General features: G+C 41.9%; 1 protein-coding gene across 2 annotated transcripts in view; it reads left to right on the forward strand.

Annotated features, from left to right (window-relative positions):
* CDH4 (cadherin 4) overlaps positions 1–18567 on the forward strand; it is a 1112351-nt gene that overhangs the window by 1012232 nt on the left and 81552 nt on the right. For both annotated transcript variants that reach the window (XM_087720535.1, XM_087720536.1), the window contains exon 8: positions 7380–7517. In XM_087720535.1, coding sequence (XP_087576661.1) covers positions 7380–7517 — 138 coding nt within the window. The remainder of the gene's footprint in view (positions 1–7379; positions 7518–18567) is intronic.

The following is an 18567-nucleotide window of genomic DNA, read 5'->3' on the forward strand; positions in this document are numbered from 1 at the left end:
TATTTCGTTTTATGTTTCCCTTTTTCCCCTTTTGAATTGTTTGCTGCCCTGAGTCCTCCCGGAGAAGGGCGGCATATAAATAATAAAATTCAATTCAATTCAATTCAGTCTTGAGGCAGCGCTGGCTCTTCGGCTTCGAAACGGAGATGAGCATATAGAGTCGGGAACGACTAGCACATATGTGCAAAGGGAGCCTTTATCTTAAAGATTCCAGACTGGTTGCTCTCTTAACTCCACCCCTGACTCTTAACTAGCAATAAGTTCTTACTCATTTCTGATTCAGGGCTAATTCGTGTGGCTTTGAATGGGGCTGGCTGCAGTTTGGTGGAGCAATCTTTAAGCAGCCTCCTTCAGCAAGAATTCTATGCTGCTGTAAGGTGTTGCCGTGTTAAACGCCATTTCCTCTAGTGAGAGATTCCTGTAGCCTAGGATGACCTTCCCTTGCAGCTGACTGGGAGGTTCGCATTGCAATTTGCAAAACAGCAGCAGTCGGTTTCCGAGTTACTTTTGACAAAGAGACGACATCTGCCTTTGCAGTGCCCTCGCTGGAGGCAAGACCAGAGCAGTCAATGGCCCTGAAAGTCCCAGGTTGTTTCAAGTGATAAATATCTAAGCGATGACCTCTGTACCTAGTGGCTGCTTTTTAGGGGTCATGCTGCAAAGAAAATGGAATAGAAAACTGCCAAGTGTAAATGAGAAGAAATGCTTGATCTCTTAGTTCTATGATGCTGGGGGCGGGGGGGGGGGAGGCGAATAGTAAAATCTCTTTTAAGTTAAGCTTGACTCCTATTGTTTTCCCAGATGGATCTTTACAGCGGAGGGAAAGTGGTTTGTCATTGCCTTAGAATCATGGGCTAGAATATAGTAGAATAGAATAGAATAGAATAGAATAGAATAGAATAGAATAGAATAGAATAGAATAGAATAGAATAGAATAGAATAGAATAGAATAGAATTCTTTATTGCCAAGTGTGATTGGACATACAAGGAATTTCACCCACGTAACACCTATCCTCCGGGAGCTGCACTGGCTGCCTGTTGATCTCCGGGTACGCTTCAAGGTGCTAGTTGTCACCTACAAAGCCCTTCATGGTATTGGACCTGGGTACTTGAGAGACCGCCTGCTGCCAATTACCTTCACTAGACCAATTAGATCCCACAGACTAGGCCTCCTCCGAATTCCATCAGCTGGCCAGTGTCGACTGGCGACTACCCGGAGGAGGGCCTTCTCTGTGGCTGCTCCGACCCACTGGAACGAACTCCCCATGGAGATTCGTACCCTCTCCACCCTCCAGGCCTTCCGCATAGCCCTTAAAACCTGGCTGTTCCGACAGGCCTGGGGCTAAAGACTCGTTGCCCCACTCGAATGGTATGACTGTTGTGCTTTTAACTGTGTATGGTTTTATGTTTTTTTGTTATTTGTTTGTACTTCCCCTCCCTTGAGTTGTGAGCCGCCCTGAGTCCCCTCAGGGAAAAGGGCGGCATATAAATAAATTAAAACTAAACTAAACTAAACAATATCAATATCAATATCAATATCAATATAAATCTTAACGATGCAAGTAACAAAGTTACAGTCATACAGTCCTAAGTGGGAGGAGATAGGTAATAGGAACGATGAGAAGACTAATAGTAGTAGTAATGCAGCCTTAGTGAATAGTTTGACAGTGTTGAGGGAATTATTTATTTAGCAGAGTGATGGAGTTTGGGGGGAAATTGTTCTTGTGTTTAGTTGTTCTGCTATGCAGTGCTCTATAGTGTTGTTTTGAGGGTAGGAGTTGAAACAATTTATGTCCACAATGTGAGGTGGGTGTCTGTAAATATTTTCACAGCCCTATTTTTGACTCGTGCAGTGTACAAGTCCTCATAGAGTTGGAAGGGACCTTCCGGTCTGCCCAAGGCAGGAGTCTTCATATCATCCCAGATAAAGGTTCTCCCATCCTTTTTTAAAAAAAAACCTTCAGTGATGGAGTGCCCACAACTTCAGAAGGCAAATTGTTCCATTGATTAATCAGGAAATTCCTCCTTATTTTGAGGTTGGATCTCCCTCTGATGATCTTCCACCCATTATTTCTTGTCCTGCCCTTGGGTGCATTGAAGAACAAATGGACACACACCCTTCAATCACCTGGATCTGGATGAGGGGATAAATGGGGAACTCATCAAATTTGCAGATGACACCAAGATGGCAGGAATAGCCAACACTCCAGAAGACAGGCTCAAGATACATAAGGATCTTGACAAACTTGAACATTGGGCGCTATCTAACAAAATGAAATTCAATGGTGAAAACAGTAAGGTTCTACATTTAGGCAAGAAAAACAAAATACAAAGGTACAGTATAGGTGGTACCTTGCTCAATAGTAGTAACTGTGAAAGGGATCTTGGAGTCCTAGTGGACAACCATTTAAATAGGAGCCAGCAGTGTTCAGCAGCTGCCAAAGAAGCCAACACAGTTCTAGGCTACATAAACAAAGGGATAGAATCAAGATCATGTGAAGTGTTAATACCACTTTATAATGCCTTCATAAGGCCACACTTGGAATACTGCATTCAGTTTTGGTCACCACGATGTAGAAAAGATGTGGAAACTCTGGAAAGAGTGAAGAGAAGAGCAACAAAGATCATTAGGGGACTGGAGGCTAAAACATATGAAGAACGGTTGCCGGAACTGGATATGTCTAGTTTAATGAAAAGAAGGACTAGGGGAGACATGATAGCAGTGTTCCAATATTTCAGGTGTTGCTACAAAGAAGAGGGAGTCAAACTATTCTCCAAGGCACCTGAGGATAGAACAAGAAGAAATGGGTGGAAACTAATCAAGGAGAGAAGCAATTTAGAACTGTGGAGAAATTTAGAACAATTAGTGGAACTACTTGCCTCCAGAAGTTGTGAATGCCCCAACACTGGAAGTCTTTAGGAAGATGTTGGATAGCCATTTGTCTGAAATGGTATAGGGTTTCCTACCTAGGCAGGGGGTTGGACTAGAAGACCTCCAAAGTCCCTTCCAACTCTGCTATTGTATTGTATTATCTAGGTCATGGTTGTCCCAAAGGTGATGTTCAAGATTTCCTTGGGGTTTTTTTCCCCTTGAAATAGTTTCAAATCTCATCAAGAAGCTTCTTCAGTTCTGCAAACCCAACTGAACTTCTTGGATGAGAAGCAAAACATTTGCCAGTTGCCTTTTGAAAAGCACCTTTGGGAAGGTGGTCCATTGGGACACCTAAATCTCTCTCACAGGTTCTACTGTTGAGCCAGGTGCACTGCCTATCCTGTCCTTGTGCATATGTGGGGTTTTTTTCTGCCTAAATGCAGCACTTACTTGTTTTACCACTGAACTGCATCGTGTTGGATACCCTTCCTCCAGGATAAATGTATTTACTTCCCACTCTGTTCTGTAGCTTTAGTATCCTCTGGTATTCGTCCTTCTAATTACAGACTCCGTTAGCTTATTAGCCATGGTTGGTAAGGATGATCGGCTGGAAATGAATGCTGCATTGCTTCTTCCTTGAGGGGTCCTTGATGCTCTCTGAGCTTGGTTGTTTTCTTGCAGATATTTCATTACCCAAACTAGGGAACATCATCAGTGCCGGCCAATATTCTCTTTATTGCTTCTTCCTTGTGGACTATATTCTGGGCTCTTGAAATGGTTATGGCTGATCAATAGCTGAGATCTTTTCAGTGCTTCCTTCTTATATGATAAGAACATACAAAGGATTAAAGCTGGGGTCCTCAGTGTGATAGTCATCAACATGTGCTCAACTGTTGCTCTTGTCACCTTCCAAGCTTCAAGTGACTTTTTCTGTTCTATGTTTGATCACTGAGCTGTTTCTTAAAGTAGAATTCATTGCCATGATATCAGCAATAACCTCCAACCTGGATGGCTTCAAAGAGGGATTGAATAAATTCAGGGAGGACCCATCCATTGAAGGCTGTTGGGCTTGAAGACTTAATATCCTCTAGGGCAGGACTATCAAACTCATGGTCCATGGACTGGATGCATCCTGCACTGGCCGCTCCCATGCCCAGTTTAATAAAGGGGGGGAAAGTTGTGATACATCACATGATTACTCCATGACAATGGGAGTGTTGTGATCCGCCAGCAGCCTTCAGAGCTGGCAGCAGAGTCAGATAGTGAGGAGGTTGGGGAGGAACATGGGCCAGTCCTGGAGTCTGGGGAAGACTTGGACGAGGGCTCTGCATCAGCGGCAGAGAGGGGGCCATCTGTTAGTGATGTATTGCCTCTGGAGTCTGACATCAGCGAGGCAGAAGAACAGTGTGAGCCTGTTCCCACTGTGCGCATGCACAGAGCTTCCAGAAGGCAAGAACAATTAAGACAAAAAAGGCAATTTGGGAGTAAGGCTTGGAGATTTTGGTCCCTCCCGTAAGACATAAAAGAGGAGCAAACAGACGTGAGCCTTTGCAGGAAGCAATTTTGTTCATTGTGGTCGGTTCAAACTCTGAGAAGCTCCGTTTGACTCTGTGCTCCATTTGGCCTTGCAAAACTAATTGACAATTAGTGGGTGCTTATCAGCATTACTCTGAAAGACTGTGGCAGACTTCTGTCAGACTCTTCCCAGACTGTTTGTAAATCATTATAGGCTGTGAATGACTATAATTCACAGCCGTTTAAATAAAAGAGGATTTTTGGGACGAAGCATGTGATTTATGCTTTATCAGGAAGCCTAGGTCAGAACAGCGAGTTTGACACCCCTGCTATAGGGATTATGCCTTTAAATTCTACTTCAATATGTGTCTGCACTTGTCCTTGCTCAGGAAGTTCAGCATTGCAAGTATTCCCACTGGCTGAACAGGTTGCAGATCTTTTGATGAAAACAGATCGATTTTTACTATATTTCATTTTTTGACAGCAGATGTGAAAGATAAATTCATCACACACACACACACCAACTCCATTTTGCAGAGCCATGTCAGGTTTTTTTGGTGGCAAAAAAACAATCAGAAAATTGTAGTACCTTTTTTGACTAACAACTGTCATTGATCATTTTACGGGGATCGTGATATCCTCCATGGGGAATGTTGTAATACAACAATTGTAAATGTGGAAAGCAGTCATAACTCACTTTTTTCAGAAGAACAGAGTTGGAAGGGACCTTGGAGGTCTTCTAGTCCAGCCCCCTGCTTAAGCAGGAGACCCTATACTATTTCAGACAAGCGACTGTACAGGCTCTTCTTAAAAACCTCCAGTGATGAAAGGCCCACAACTTCTGAAGGCAAGCTGTTCCACTGTTTAATTGTCCTCACTGTTAGTATTAGTATTTAGTATTTAATAAATTTATAGGCCGCCCAATCCCGAAGGACTCCGGGCGGCTTACAGAAAAATACATTTACATTTTTTTTAATTTCCTTGGTTTTAATATATCTTAGACTGTGTTTGTTAAAAAGCTATACCGTGTACGGGCTCTGGGAAGTCAGGGGGGGGAAGGGAGGGGGGGTCATAGGGGGGAGGGGGGAGGGGGGAGGGGGGAAATATAGTATGTGCCACATTTTAAAGTAACATGATTGCACTTGTATACTGTTGCCTTTTTAATTCTAGTGTAAAAATAAGAAGCTGAATATATTGATAGATAGTAGAAATACACCGAAGGGAGGAGCAGAGGGAAAGAAGAAAGAGGGGTAGAGAGGGTGGGAGAGAGGATCGGAAGGAGGGTGAGATGGAAGGGAGGGAGTGTATTGGGAGAAAGGAGTGATAGAGGGGGAGGGGAAGTAGGAGAGGGGAATGTTGGAGGGGAGAAAGGAAAGTTGGAGGGGGGCGAAAGAAAGGGTGTACGGAGAGTCGAAGTGGTATATTGGGTTTGTATTTTGGGGGGTATTGTTGACAAGAGGGATGGCTGTGTTTATTGCTCAATGTTATATGGCCCCGGTCATGCACAGTATATATATGACTGTATGAAATGAAAATGAAAATAAAACATATTTGAAACATCAAAAAAAAAAAATAACTAAAGAAAAATACATTTAAAAAAAATAAAGAATTAAAAAGACAGAGAAAAAACAGATTTAAAAACCACATCATACACTCAATCTGGTCGGGGCTGGACCTCAGTCATGAGGTCAACAGCCCCAGGCCTGCCGGAATAGCCAGGTTTTGATAGCCTTTCGGAAGGCCATGAGAGTGGGCAGGGTCCGGATCTCTGGGGGAAGTTCATTCCATAGGGTCGGAGCGGCTACAGAGAAGGCCCTCCCTGAGGAGCCGCCAGCCGACATTGTCTGGTTGACGGCACCTGGAGAAGGCCCACCCTGTGCGATCTTATCGGCCGTTGGGAGGTATGCGGCAGAAGACGGTCTCGCAGATATCCAGGTCCTAGGCCATGTAGGGCTTTAAAGGTGATAACCAGCACCTTGAATCACGTTCGGATACCGATAGGAAGCCAGTGCAGCTCGCGGAGGATAGGTATAATATGGGTGTATCTAGGAAGTGACTCCTCAATTCCAGGTTGATTCTCTCCTTAATTAGTTTCCATTCATTGTTTCTTTTCCTGCCCTCTGGTGCTTTGGAAAATAAATTCACTGAGCTTGCCGATCAGAAAGGTCGGCATTTTGATAAGGTTTTATTTCTTTTAAAAAACACAAATATTTCATCATTCGGCAATCATTAAAACATTGAAGTACAATTTTTTTTGTATGCCCCTCCCTCCCTCCCCCCCTCCTCCCCCCCCCCCGACTTCCCAGAACCCATACACGGTATGGATTTTTAACTAACACAGTCTAAAATCTATTGAGAAAAAAGAAATAAAGAAATTAATGACATTCTACATTGACCTTAGCTTCTTCTTACTGAACTAACTTTAAACAGTTTAAATCATTTCTGATCTTAAGCATAGGCTAACTGGAATTTCTTGGTCCCGTATTTATTTTGTATATAGTCAATCCATATTTTCCAGTCTCGTTTATATCTCTCATTTGAGTGATCCTTAAGATATGCCGATATTTTAGCCATCTCGGCTAAGTTTGTGACTTTCAATGTCCATTCATGGATTGTAGGCAAGTCTTCCTTCTTCCAGTATTTGGAAAATAAATTGACTGCCTCTTCTTTGTGGCAGCACCTCAAATATTGGAATACTGCTATCATGTCACCCCTAGTCCTTCTTTTCACTGGACTAGCCATACCCAAGTCCTGCAATTATATATGATTCACAATTTAGTGTGGTTATAAGTTTGAAGTGTCATTCAATGAATGGTTAAGGATTACCTGTATCGCTTTGGGAAGAAATCAGATTGCAAAAATAAAAAAAATAAAGCTTGTTCCTAAGAAATTTTCTTTTCAATAGGGATAGTTCTCCATAGATTTGAGCTTAGCAAAGGGAAAGAATAAAACACTCTTTTACATCGTGCATTCTTGTCTCTTTTGTTTCCAGAAAGTTCAGCAATACACAGTCATCGTTCAGGCCACCGATATGGAAGGGAACCTTAACTACGGTCTCTCGAACACAGCGACAGCAATCATTATGGTGACAGATGTGAACGACAACCCACCCGAATTCACAACGAACAGCGTAAGTATCAATACATCAGCGCAATGATCTATGGACACACAACATGTTTGTAATTCATGGACATTTGATGTGGCTTGTCTCTTGTTTGCTGGCTTGCCAGATAGGGAGCACTTGACAGATAGCGGAGTAGCAGAGATTTTCAGCAAATAAAAATGGAGAGAGGCCGTGGGAAAAATGATTCATGACCAAAGACAGCTACCTGGATATCGCTTTGTTCTAAGGCAGTGAAAAATGGTGGGAAGGAGCCAGCGGAGGGAGAGTGCCAAAAAAACTATTGCAGCCTTTACCTCTCTGTGACAAGAGGCTGGTTCTTCATCTCAGGGTGTTTGCACAGAAGATATCAATATTGCCTTTGAACTTCTCTTTTGCACAGTGTGTGTGAATGGCTGAAACTTGTCGGTGCAAGTTATTAAAATGCCAGGCCAAAGCAAAGCATAATAGCTTTAGCCAGGGGAAGTTTTAGTTCGTACTGCACAGGTTTGAGACAACCAACATTTTATTATTTATTTTATTTATTTTATTTATTTTATTTATTTTATTTATTTTATTTATTTTATTTATTTTATTTATTTTATTTATTTTATTTATTTTATTTATTTTATTTATTTTATTTATTTTATTTATTTTATTTATTTTATTTACTTTATTTATTTTATTTATTTTATTTATTTTATTTATTTTATTTTATTTATTTTATTTATTTTAATTATTTTATTTATTTTAATTATTTTATTTATTTATTTATTTATTTATTTTATTTTATTTTATTTATTATTTTATTTATTATTTTATTTATTTTATTTATTATTTTATTTATTTTATTTATTATTTTATTTATTTTATTTATTTTATTTATTTTATTTATTTTATTTATTTTATTTATTTTATTTATTTTATTTATTTTATTTATTTTATTTATTTTATTTATTTTATTTATTTTTTTATTTATTTTACTTTATTTTACTTTATTTTACTTTATTTTATTTATGTATTTATTTTGGTTTGTCAAGCATGCATGAGAAAACAAGTAGAAGTGTGAATATAACATATAAACATATTATAAGCAGGTATACGTATATACCAGTGGTGGGTTGCAAATCCCGTTCCAACCAGTACAGTTGGAACAAGGCCGGCGGTGTCCCCATGGATGCGTGCAGCACGCACATGTATCTTAGCGCCTACACAACACTCTGGGATGCTCCAGCTGCTCCGTGAAGCATTGCGCAGGCGCTGTACATGCCATGCACCTGTGCGGAAGTGCAGAAGCCTTTAAACACTGGTAAGGAGCTCGGGTGGGTGGGTGGGCCCTCCGGAGCACTGGAGCAGTATCCGGTGCTCTGGGCTGGCTCCGGTACGCCCATACCGGGACGTACCTCCTGCAACCCACCACTGGTATATACATAAGAAATGAGTACAAATAGATGGGAACAGTAGAACAGGGACGGTAGGCACGCAGGTGCGCTTATGCACACCCCCTTTACGGACCTCTTAAGAATGGGGTAAGGTCCACGTTTAAAGTTGAAGCTGTGGGAGTTTCAGGCAGTAACAACGGAGTCAGCTAGAGGGTTCCAGGCATTGACCACTCTGTTGCTGAAGTCGTATTTTCTGCAACCGCATTTGGAGAAGTTTACTTTGAGTTTGTATCTATTGTTTGCCCATGTATTATTGCGGATGAAGCTGAAGTAGTCGTTGACAGGTAGGACGTTGTAGCAGGCATTTATGTGTATTACGCTTAAGTCAGACTGTAGGCGGCGTAGTTCTCGGTTGTCCAGGTCCAAAATTTCGAGCCTGGTGGCGTAAGGGATTCTATTGTGAACAGAGGAGTGGAGGACTCTTCTCATGAAATACCTCTGGACCCGCTCAATTGTATTAACGTCCATTATAGAGTGTGGATGGGAAGAAAATTGTGCCTGCTGAAAGTAATACATCAATGCTCTAAGTAAACCTGTCACTTCATTGGCTCTTACTATGGAGTGCAAAACCTTTCTTTTTGTGTCAATCTGTACTTCCTTGAGTATCTAGTGCTTGCAGTACTTTGGAAGGTGAGATGGCAAGAAGTTTCCAATGAGAAGTTAGCAAAGATTAAAGAAGTTTCCTTACTTATTTGAGTGAAATGTGGTGACATCTAGTGGTTATGATTTTTTAATATTTACTGTATGTTCACACATTCTTGTCAAAGAAGAAAACTGCAGGAATACGTAGAAGCTAAAATGTTTATCAAGGGTCTGTGGGAATCCAAGTACTTCTTGGGTGTAATGTAAGGAACTTTTACTCTTGCTAGTATTTAGACATGATATTTTTTATTGCAATTAGACAATGGGAGAAAAGGAAGGAAGGAAGGAAGGAAGGAAGGAAGGAAGGAAGGAAGGAAGGAAGGAAGGAAGGAAGGAAGGATGGATCTACAAAATTAAAAAGGACAATTTATATCAAATGTACAAATATTAGTCCTACTCATCTGGCAGTATGAATTTAAGTAATGCTTGTCTCTTAGAAAACAACAAATGTTTTTAACATGAATTTTACTGCTTTCAGTGTAAAATGTATAGCTAATTATTTCAAATATTGAAAATCTGAAGTCTCCTCTGGGATATTTTGAGACACCTTATCCCCATTGTCCCAGCCCCTAAAGATCTCTGTCTTTCTCAATTAACTTTCAATTATTTACTTTCCATAGAAAATATCTTGCCTGATCAAGCAATCATTAGACATTGTTTTAGCTTTGCACGTAAGGGGTAATGGAACGCTGGCTTCCACTATCAGAATGATACCAAATAAAATTCCTAGGAATACTTTATACAATTAAAAAAGTGTACAGAGATTCTCAGTCATCCTGCTCATCGTTGTCCCAAAGGTGCTTTTTCAGGGGGAAACTAGATTTTCTTGTTTTGTTTTATTTTCTTTGAAGACATTTCATTTCTCATCCAAGAAGCTTCTTCAGCTCTGACTGGATGGTGGGGATTGGAAGGATTTATGAGTGTTAATACCACTTTATAATGCCTTGGTAAAGCCACACTTGGAATACAGCATTCAGTTTTGGTTGCCACGATGTAAAAAAGATGTGGAGACTCTAGAAAGAGTGCAGAGAAGACCAACAAAGATGATTAGGGAACTGGAGGCTAAAACATATGAGGAACGGTTGCAGGAACTGGGTATGTTAATGAAAAGAAGGACTAGGGGATAGCTGTCTTCCAATATCTCAGGGGCTGCCACAAAGAAGAGGGAGTCAAACTATTCTCCAAAGCACCTGAGGGCAGGACAAGAAGCAATGGGTGGAAACTAATCAAGGAGAGAAGCAATTTAGAACTGAGGAGAAATTCCTGACAGTGAAAACAATTAATCAGTGGAACAGAAATTGCCTCCAGAAGTTGTGAATGCCCCAACACTGGAAGTCTTTAAGAAGATGTTGGCTAGCCATTTGTCTGAAACGGTATAGGGTTTCCTGCCTAGGCAGGGGGTTGGACTAGAAGACCCCCAAGGTCCCTTCCAACTCTGCTTTTGTACTGTATTATTGTATGACCAGCTGTCTGCAAGGCGTATAAATCCTTCCAATCCCCACCATCCAGTCAGAGCTGAAGAAGCTTCTTGGATGAGAAGCGAAACATCTTCAAAGAAAGAAAAAAAAAAAGAAAGTCCAGCTGCCTCCTGAAAAAGACCTTTGGGATTTACATAATTCCCTTCAGCCTGTGATTTCAATGGGACACAATGAGTGGTGGGATTCAAATAATTTAACAACTGGTTCTCTTCCCTAATAATTTCTTCCAACAGCCAGTTCATCAAACTGCTCAGAAACTTAACAACCGGTTCTCCCAGAGTGGTGCAAACTGGCTGAATCCCACCACAGGACACAATAGCATTCTCCAAAAACCTAAAAACCTACCACAGAGAAAAGGGCAGACCCCTGCTCCTTCTTATCACAGAGACCACCGTAAATTACAAAATTAAAAATTTTGTTTGAAGGTTCCGTGACCCGACAAATGCGCGAACGACAAAAGCGCGCAGACAAAACCGCGGTGCTAAAACCGCGATGTCAAAAGCACGCCGACAACAGTGCACCGACAACAGCGCGTCAACAGAAGCGCGATTTAAGTTAAGGTAAGGTTTAGGGTTAGGTTTAGGGTTAGGTTTAGGGTTAGGTTTAGGGTTAGGTTACAGCACGCTTCTGTCGGTGCGCTTCAGCGCTCATTCGTCGGTGCGGTTTTGTCGGCGCGGTTTTGTCACCGCGGTTTAGTCAGGCGCGCTTTTGTCGTTCGCGCATTTGTGGTGGAACCGAAGGTTCATGCTAACTTTCTTTACAGTAAGGGCAGTTATATAGTGGAATCAGTTATGATGTGAATTCTGTCCTGTTAAAGGTTTTCAAGCAAAGGTTGGACAGTCAACTGTTAGGGAAGCACTAGGCACATGTAGTCCTCAACCACAATTGTGCCCAAAATTTCTGTCCATAAGTGAAACATTTATTAAGTGGGGGTTTTTTGTCCCATTTTATGACTTTTCTCACCATAGTTATTAAGTTAACTATGTTATTAAGTTGTTTAGTAACATGGCCATTAAGTGAATCTGGCTTTCTCATTGACTTTGCTTGTCAGAAGGTCTCAAAAAGAGACTCCTCAACACTGCAACCATCATAAATATGAGTCAGCTGCCGAGCATCCAAATTTTGATTATATGACCATGGGGGTTGCCGCAACAATTGTAATTTTTTTCAGTGCCGTAATGAATTTGGACGGTCACTAAATGAATGGTTGTAAGTTGAGCACTACCTGTATACATAGTTTCACTGAGAAGAAATTTGGACTAGATTCTTCAAGACCTTCTCCAGATATTTATTCAAGGCTGGCAGAGAACTTACCTGCACTGAGAAGAGGATGTAGCTAGACCAGTGATGGCTAAACCTTTCTCATCATGTGCCAAAAGTGGTGGGTTGTAGGCGGTACGCCCCAGTACGGGCGTACCGGAGCCTGCCCGGAGCACCGGGTACCATTCGAGTACGGTGCTCTGGAAGGCCTGCCCGTGCTCCTTACCTGTCTTTAAAGTCTTCGGGGCTTCCATGCATGTGCACAGTGCGTACAGCACCTGCGTGATGCTCCGCTGAGCAGCTGGAGCATCGTGGAGCATCACAGAGGCTCGCAGAGGTGTCGCTGGACAGTACAATGCATGCATGCATGCGAGCGCGTGCTGAGCGCGTCCATGTGGATGACGCCAGGTCCGTTCCAACCGTACCAGTTGGAATGGGATCCGGAACCCACCACTGGGTGCACGCGACAGCAACTGTGTGCACTTGTATCCATAATGCAATGTGTGTGTAACATCCCCCCATGCCCATTCCCCCCAGAAGTATGCACAACCTCCTGTGACCCCCCCCCCCAATGCGCTCGTACCTCCCCTTGCCCCATTTTGGGCCTAGTAGGCCTCCATGCGACCTCCTGGGACCAAAAACGGTCCACCGGGGGGATACTGCACCTCTCCCGCACCCCATTTTTGGCCTAGTAAGTCTCCCTGCAGCCCCTTGGGACCAAAAACAGGCCACAGGAGGGACACACTGCACCCTTTGTTCAACCCCTGCACATTTGTACATGACCACCACACATGTGCGTGTGATCACCGTGCATGCATGTGCAACACAAAAATCAGATGGCTGGCAGGTGGAGCTGAGCTCGTGTGCCTGCCGAATGTCAGTGTTCCAAATATCATCCAAAATTAAATCAGAGTCCAAGGCAAAGTATTGCTCTAAGTTCCAATTTATTAAGAGAGACACGTTGGCACATCTGTGGAAAACCCGAATCTGAAAGCTTCCTGGGTTTTCCACCCAGTTGAAAGTTCAAGATCTTGCTCCCACACCCACAAGTCCATCACATGGTCCAATCTTCCACTGCCACTCTGGCAGTTCCACCCATCCAGTTCTGGTCAGGTGCAGAGGTGGAAAGACAATGGATGACCTTGGGCTTCTAGAAAGGAATGTTTTATTTTGCAACAACACATTCTACTCCTTGCTATTCCCCCTCCCAATTACATGAAACAGCATAGTAAAATAATAGAGAGTGTGGCAGGCCAAAGATCCTAAAAGGAATATGACTGCAGGCCTGAAGCCAAGAGGTCTCTGCGTGCCACAAATTTGCCGTCACGGGGCTAGACCGATGATTCTCAAACTTGGCAACTTGAAGATGTGTGGCTTTCAATTCCTCGGCTGGCACCCACGCGTGATATTACAGCATGATGGCTGGGGAATTCTGGGAGTTGAAACCCACACCTCTTCAAGTTGCCATGGTTGAGAAACCTTGACTTAAGACTATGTGGAATATTATCACGTAAAGCGCTAATAAATTCAACATTTTACTTTTCTCTGGACTAAAAATGCAGAGACCATCTTCTCAATAATGAATTCCTGCCACGAATCAATGCCTCCCAGCGCACAAGACTGGCAGTTCCATGCCCATATTATTCTTGAAGCAAATAATGCAATTATTAAAACCGTAAGGAAAACATAGGGAGGCTTTAGAAACTAAATATTATCATTGGACAAGCAGCCCTAGGATGGAAATTTGAAGCTGAAGTTCAACAGGTCAATAGGTCTACTCAGATGGAGACCATCTGAGAATGCTGACTTGATATTCATGAAAAAAACATGTTCAGGAGATAAATATGTTAAATCAATAGCAAAACAAAGGAAATTTTGATTTTAGGCTCGGCATAAGAGTGCCAGAATGGACAATGTTAGGCTTGGTCAATTCTTCTTGCATTCAATGGATCAACATTCTAAGCTTCCCAATTAGCTTCTCACAAATAAAGGCAATGAAGGAAACTTTGGTAAGGCCACACTTGGAATATTGCATCCAGTTTTGGTCACCACAATATGAAAAAGATGTTGAGACTCTGGAAAAAGTGCAGAGAAGAACAACAAAGATGATTAGGGGACTGGAGGATAAAACATACAAAGAATGGCTGCAGGAATTAGGTGTGTTTAGTGAAAAGGAGTAGGGCTAATGTGTAGCAGTGTTCAACTAATTAAGGGGCTGCCACAAAGAAGAAGCAATCAACCTATTCTCCAAAGAATCTGAAGGCAGGACAATACACAATGGGTGGAAACTAACCAAGGATAGAAGCAGCTTAGAACTAAGGAGAAATCTCCTGATAGTTAGAAAAATTAATCAGTGGAACAACTTGCCTCCAGAAGTTGTAGATACTCCAACACTGAAAATTTTTAAGAAGACATTGGACAACCATTTGTCTGAAATGCTATAAGGTTTCCTGTTTGGGCAGGGAGTTGGACTAGAAGACCTTAAAAGTCTCTTCCAACTTTGTTATTCTGTTATAAGTTGGGTTCACCCAATGCCCATGTGATTCACTTAACTGCAGTGATTTGTTTAACGTTGTTTTGCAAAAGAGCTTGCAAAATCAAGTGTGACTCACTTAACCCCTATCTTGCTTAGCAATAGAAATTCTGTCCTTACAAATTGTGATACTAGGTCAAGGAGTATCTGTACAGCAAAGGTTTAACATTTTCTTAAAGGAAAGACTGTAACTCTGAACTTGATTTATTGTTCCAAAAGCTAGATGGTGATTTAAAATACTTGTGCCCTGAGTTACCGCAGAGTGGATGCCCCCCTCCCAAACAATTGCAAAAGAGTGTTATGTCAGGAGCGGTGCCAGGAAAGAAAAAAAAGAGATCAAGGACTCAAATTTGGCACTAAAGCACCCGAAAGTGTCTCTCATCGTGTTCTTAAATTACCTGTCAATCACAAAAGGCAGTTGGAGACTTAATAGCTTTAGGATAAAAATGTATAGCAAAAGGACACAACCATGCATTGTTGCTACAGTCTGCGTGTTCCACAGCAGGAATTATTGCCTCAGTTCAAAAGCAGGATGATGGCAGAGGAAATTGGAGGGCCAGAGGCATCCATGGAGGGTCAGAAAAGTCAATATGGCAGATGGCAGACACCCAACAGAAGCCTTGTTCATTTTGTTTCATGGGTTGTGTGTGCAGCAGGGGTGGGTTCCGGCTTCTTCTACTGCTGGTTCGCTCAGGGATGCGCTTTGGGTGTGGGTGTGTGCTTCGCGCATAGATAAAAATGCTTCTGTGCATGCGCAGAAGCAAAAAACAAGATGGCGGCACTGTTAGAACCGGTTCGGGGGCATGGCTGGCTGAGTTACTACCAAAGGTGGGTTCCTGCCAGTTCGCACCAGTTTGGTAGAACCGGTTCGTCAAATCTACCGAACCGGTTAGAAGAGGTTCCACCAGTGGACCCAGAAAGCAGGCCACACCTACAAAAAATTTTGAAACCCACCACTGAGACAGACAGACAGACAGACAGACAGACTCACACAGACAAAGAGAAAGAAAGGAAGAAAAAATAAAGAAATAAAGAAAAAAATAAAGAAAAAGTGAGAGAGAGATGAAAGAAAGAAAAAGGAAAAAGGGACAGAGAGACAAAAGGAAGGAGAGAAAGAGAGGGAGGAGGGAGAGAGAGAGAGAACACATGGCCGGCAAGCCACTCCCACCAGGTCACATGGCCGGCAAGCCACTCCACAAAGGAGGCCACACCCATAGAGTAGGTTCGAAAAAAATTTGAAACCCACCACTGGTTACTATCTACTCGGCTGAACCAGAAGGAACCCTCCTCTGGTGTGCAGCATAAATAAAAAAGGGGACTGTCCTTCAAACATACAATCATGGCAACCGTCTTGACATTTTTACCCTATCTAGGGTGACGATTAACTGGGAAGAACACAGAATAATATATGGAGAAATTTCTCGACATGGACTTGATTATGGACAGGGTGGTCTCCAACTGACAGCCCTTTGTTTAGTAACCATTCGAGGCGCCAATGGCACGGAAAAAAGTGACTTATGACTGTTTTTCACCTTTAAAACAGTCGCAGCAGCTCTGTGCTTGTGGGATCAAAATCCAGACATTTGGCAACTGACTCGTGTTTATGATGGTTGCAGTGTCCTGGGTTACGTGATCACCTTTTGTGGCCTTCTGAGGAGCAAAATCAACGGGGAAGCCAGATTCACTTAACAGCTGTATTCCTAACTTTAACAACTGCAGTGATTCGCTTAACACCTGTGGCTGCAAAACTCACTTAACAACTGCCTTGCTTAGCAATGAACAGTTTGGCCTCACTTACGGTCCGAAGTCAAGTTATGCCTGTATATTCTTTTCACTCAGGAAAATATAACATCAGCTCAGATTCTGGCTCTAGATTATTGTCTTGGCTATGATTATAAATAGAAATAATTTAAAATATTTCCTATTGGGAGGAAGGGACAGCTCTTCATAAATGCCACAGTGCTAAATCAGAAATTCTGCAATCGAGAACAATCAATTTAAGGAATACTCTCTGAGCAGTGATGCTGCCCGTGACTGATAATTTTGACAGGAATGATCGCCTGACTGAAGCTGCGAGTTTTAGTCATATCCCCACAGCTGTTTATCAAATAGAAAGTTATGCCTGCATAAGAAAGATAAAGAACTAATTATCTTATTACATAAATCTGTGTGCAAATATATCTCGCAGTCTGTGATGCTCAAAGAATTAAACTAGCTCAGGATTCATTTCTACCAACTTCTGATGAGCAACATATTAAATCCTATCTACGCAATTATTTTCTTTAAAGGAAGAAAAAATAACTCTTTGTTTATATCTTACCTCTTTTATAAGGAACAGCTAATGCTGGATTTCATTACTTAGAGATAGTTTAATTTTTTGGGGGGGGATATGATCAGATTTTGCTGTTGTGAGCTGGCAACAGATTCGGACGGTGAGGAGGTTGGGAAGGAACATGGGCCAGTCCTGGAGTCTGAGGAAGGCTCTGTGTCGAAGGCAGAGAAGGGGCCAGAACTGTATGCCAGGTATCAGCTGCCTTCAGAGTCAGACATCAATGAGGCAGACAAACAGCTGGAGCCTGTTCCCAGTGTGCTCATGCACAGAGTTGCCAGACGAAGGGAACAGCTAAAGAACAGGGGTCGACTTGGGAGTAAGGCCACAGGTTGATGATGAATGGCCCCTTCCTAGAGGAAATAAAAGAGGAGCAAAAGGGGAGTGGAGTTTGCAGGAGACAAGTAGTTCGCTTAATTGGTTTGTGACTCTCCAAGATTCCTTGCCAAATTTTGCAGATATCGGCCTGGCAGCTCTCCAAGCCAGATAAGGTCTATGACTATGACTCCTCCCTTGAAAGATTTTGCTGGATGTGAATGAGCAGAATTCACAGTAAATTAATAAAAGCGGTTTTTGTCGGGACAAGGAGTTTGCTTCATGCTCTTGGGAAGCCTCGGTCAGAACAGTTGCCTGTATTTAAAAGACATAAGCAGGAGTCAGGATCTGTGCTATATCGTAGTCCTCGACCTATGACCACAATTGAGCCCAAAATTCCGTTGCTAAACAAGACAATTATTAAATGAGTTGTGCTCTTCCATGGGGGCATGGAACCATAGAAGTCTCATAGTCCAACTCCTTACTCAAGGCAAGGAGGTTCAATCTTTCCTTGAAAACCTCCAGTGATAGAGCACCCACAATTCCAGGGATACAAATTATTCCACTGATTAATTATTTTGCCTTGTTAATGTGTTTATGTATTTAAAAATTTAAAAAAATATCACCAACAAAAAAAAATTATTTTGCCTTGTAGGAAATTACTCCTTAATTCTTTTTTTTTAACTTTTATAGTTTTATTCATTTATAATGTGACATACAAAAAGAATACAAAAGGAAATGTTAAGGAAACTAGGAAAGGAAAAAGGGAAATGGATAGTGGGTGAAAGGAAGGGGGAAAAGAAAAAAAGGCATTGACATCTGACTTTAGGGCAGTAAAATGAGGCATTAGCATCTAACCTCAACTTTTTACTTTTTCTTAATAATAGAAACTAGCCATTTCTATAACAACAAATCTATCTGATCGGTAAAACCCAAAATCAAGCTTCCATTTTTTTTTCCACCTCAAGCACAAAGTGGTTTCCGAGTAGAAATGAAAGTATTTGTATTTTTTTCTTTGATCAAAGCAGTCAATTTAGCAATCTCTGCTAACTCAGTTTTTGTAGCCATTCATCCATTGTGG

Source organism: Thamnophis sirtalis, unplaced genomic scaffold (assembly GCF_051295495.1).
Source record: "Thamnophis sirtalis isolate CommonGarterSnake01/CBP01778 unplaced genomic scaffold, rThaSir2_p1.2 scaffold_7, whole genome shotgun sequence".
Taxonomy (NCBI): Eukaryota; Metazoa; Chordata; class Lepidosauria; order Squamata; family Natricidae; genus Thamnophis; species Thamnophis sirtalis.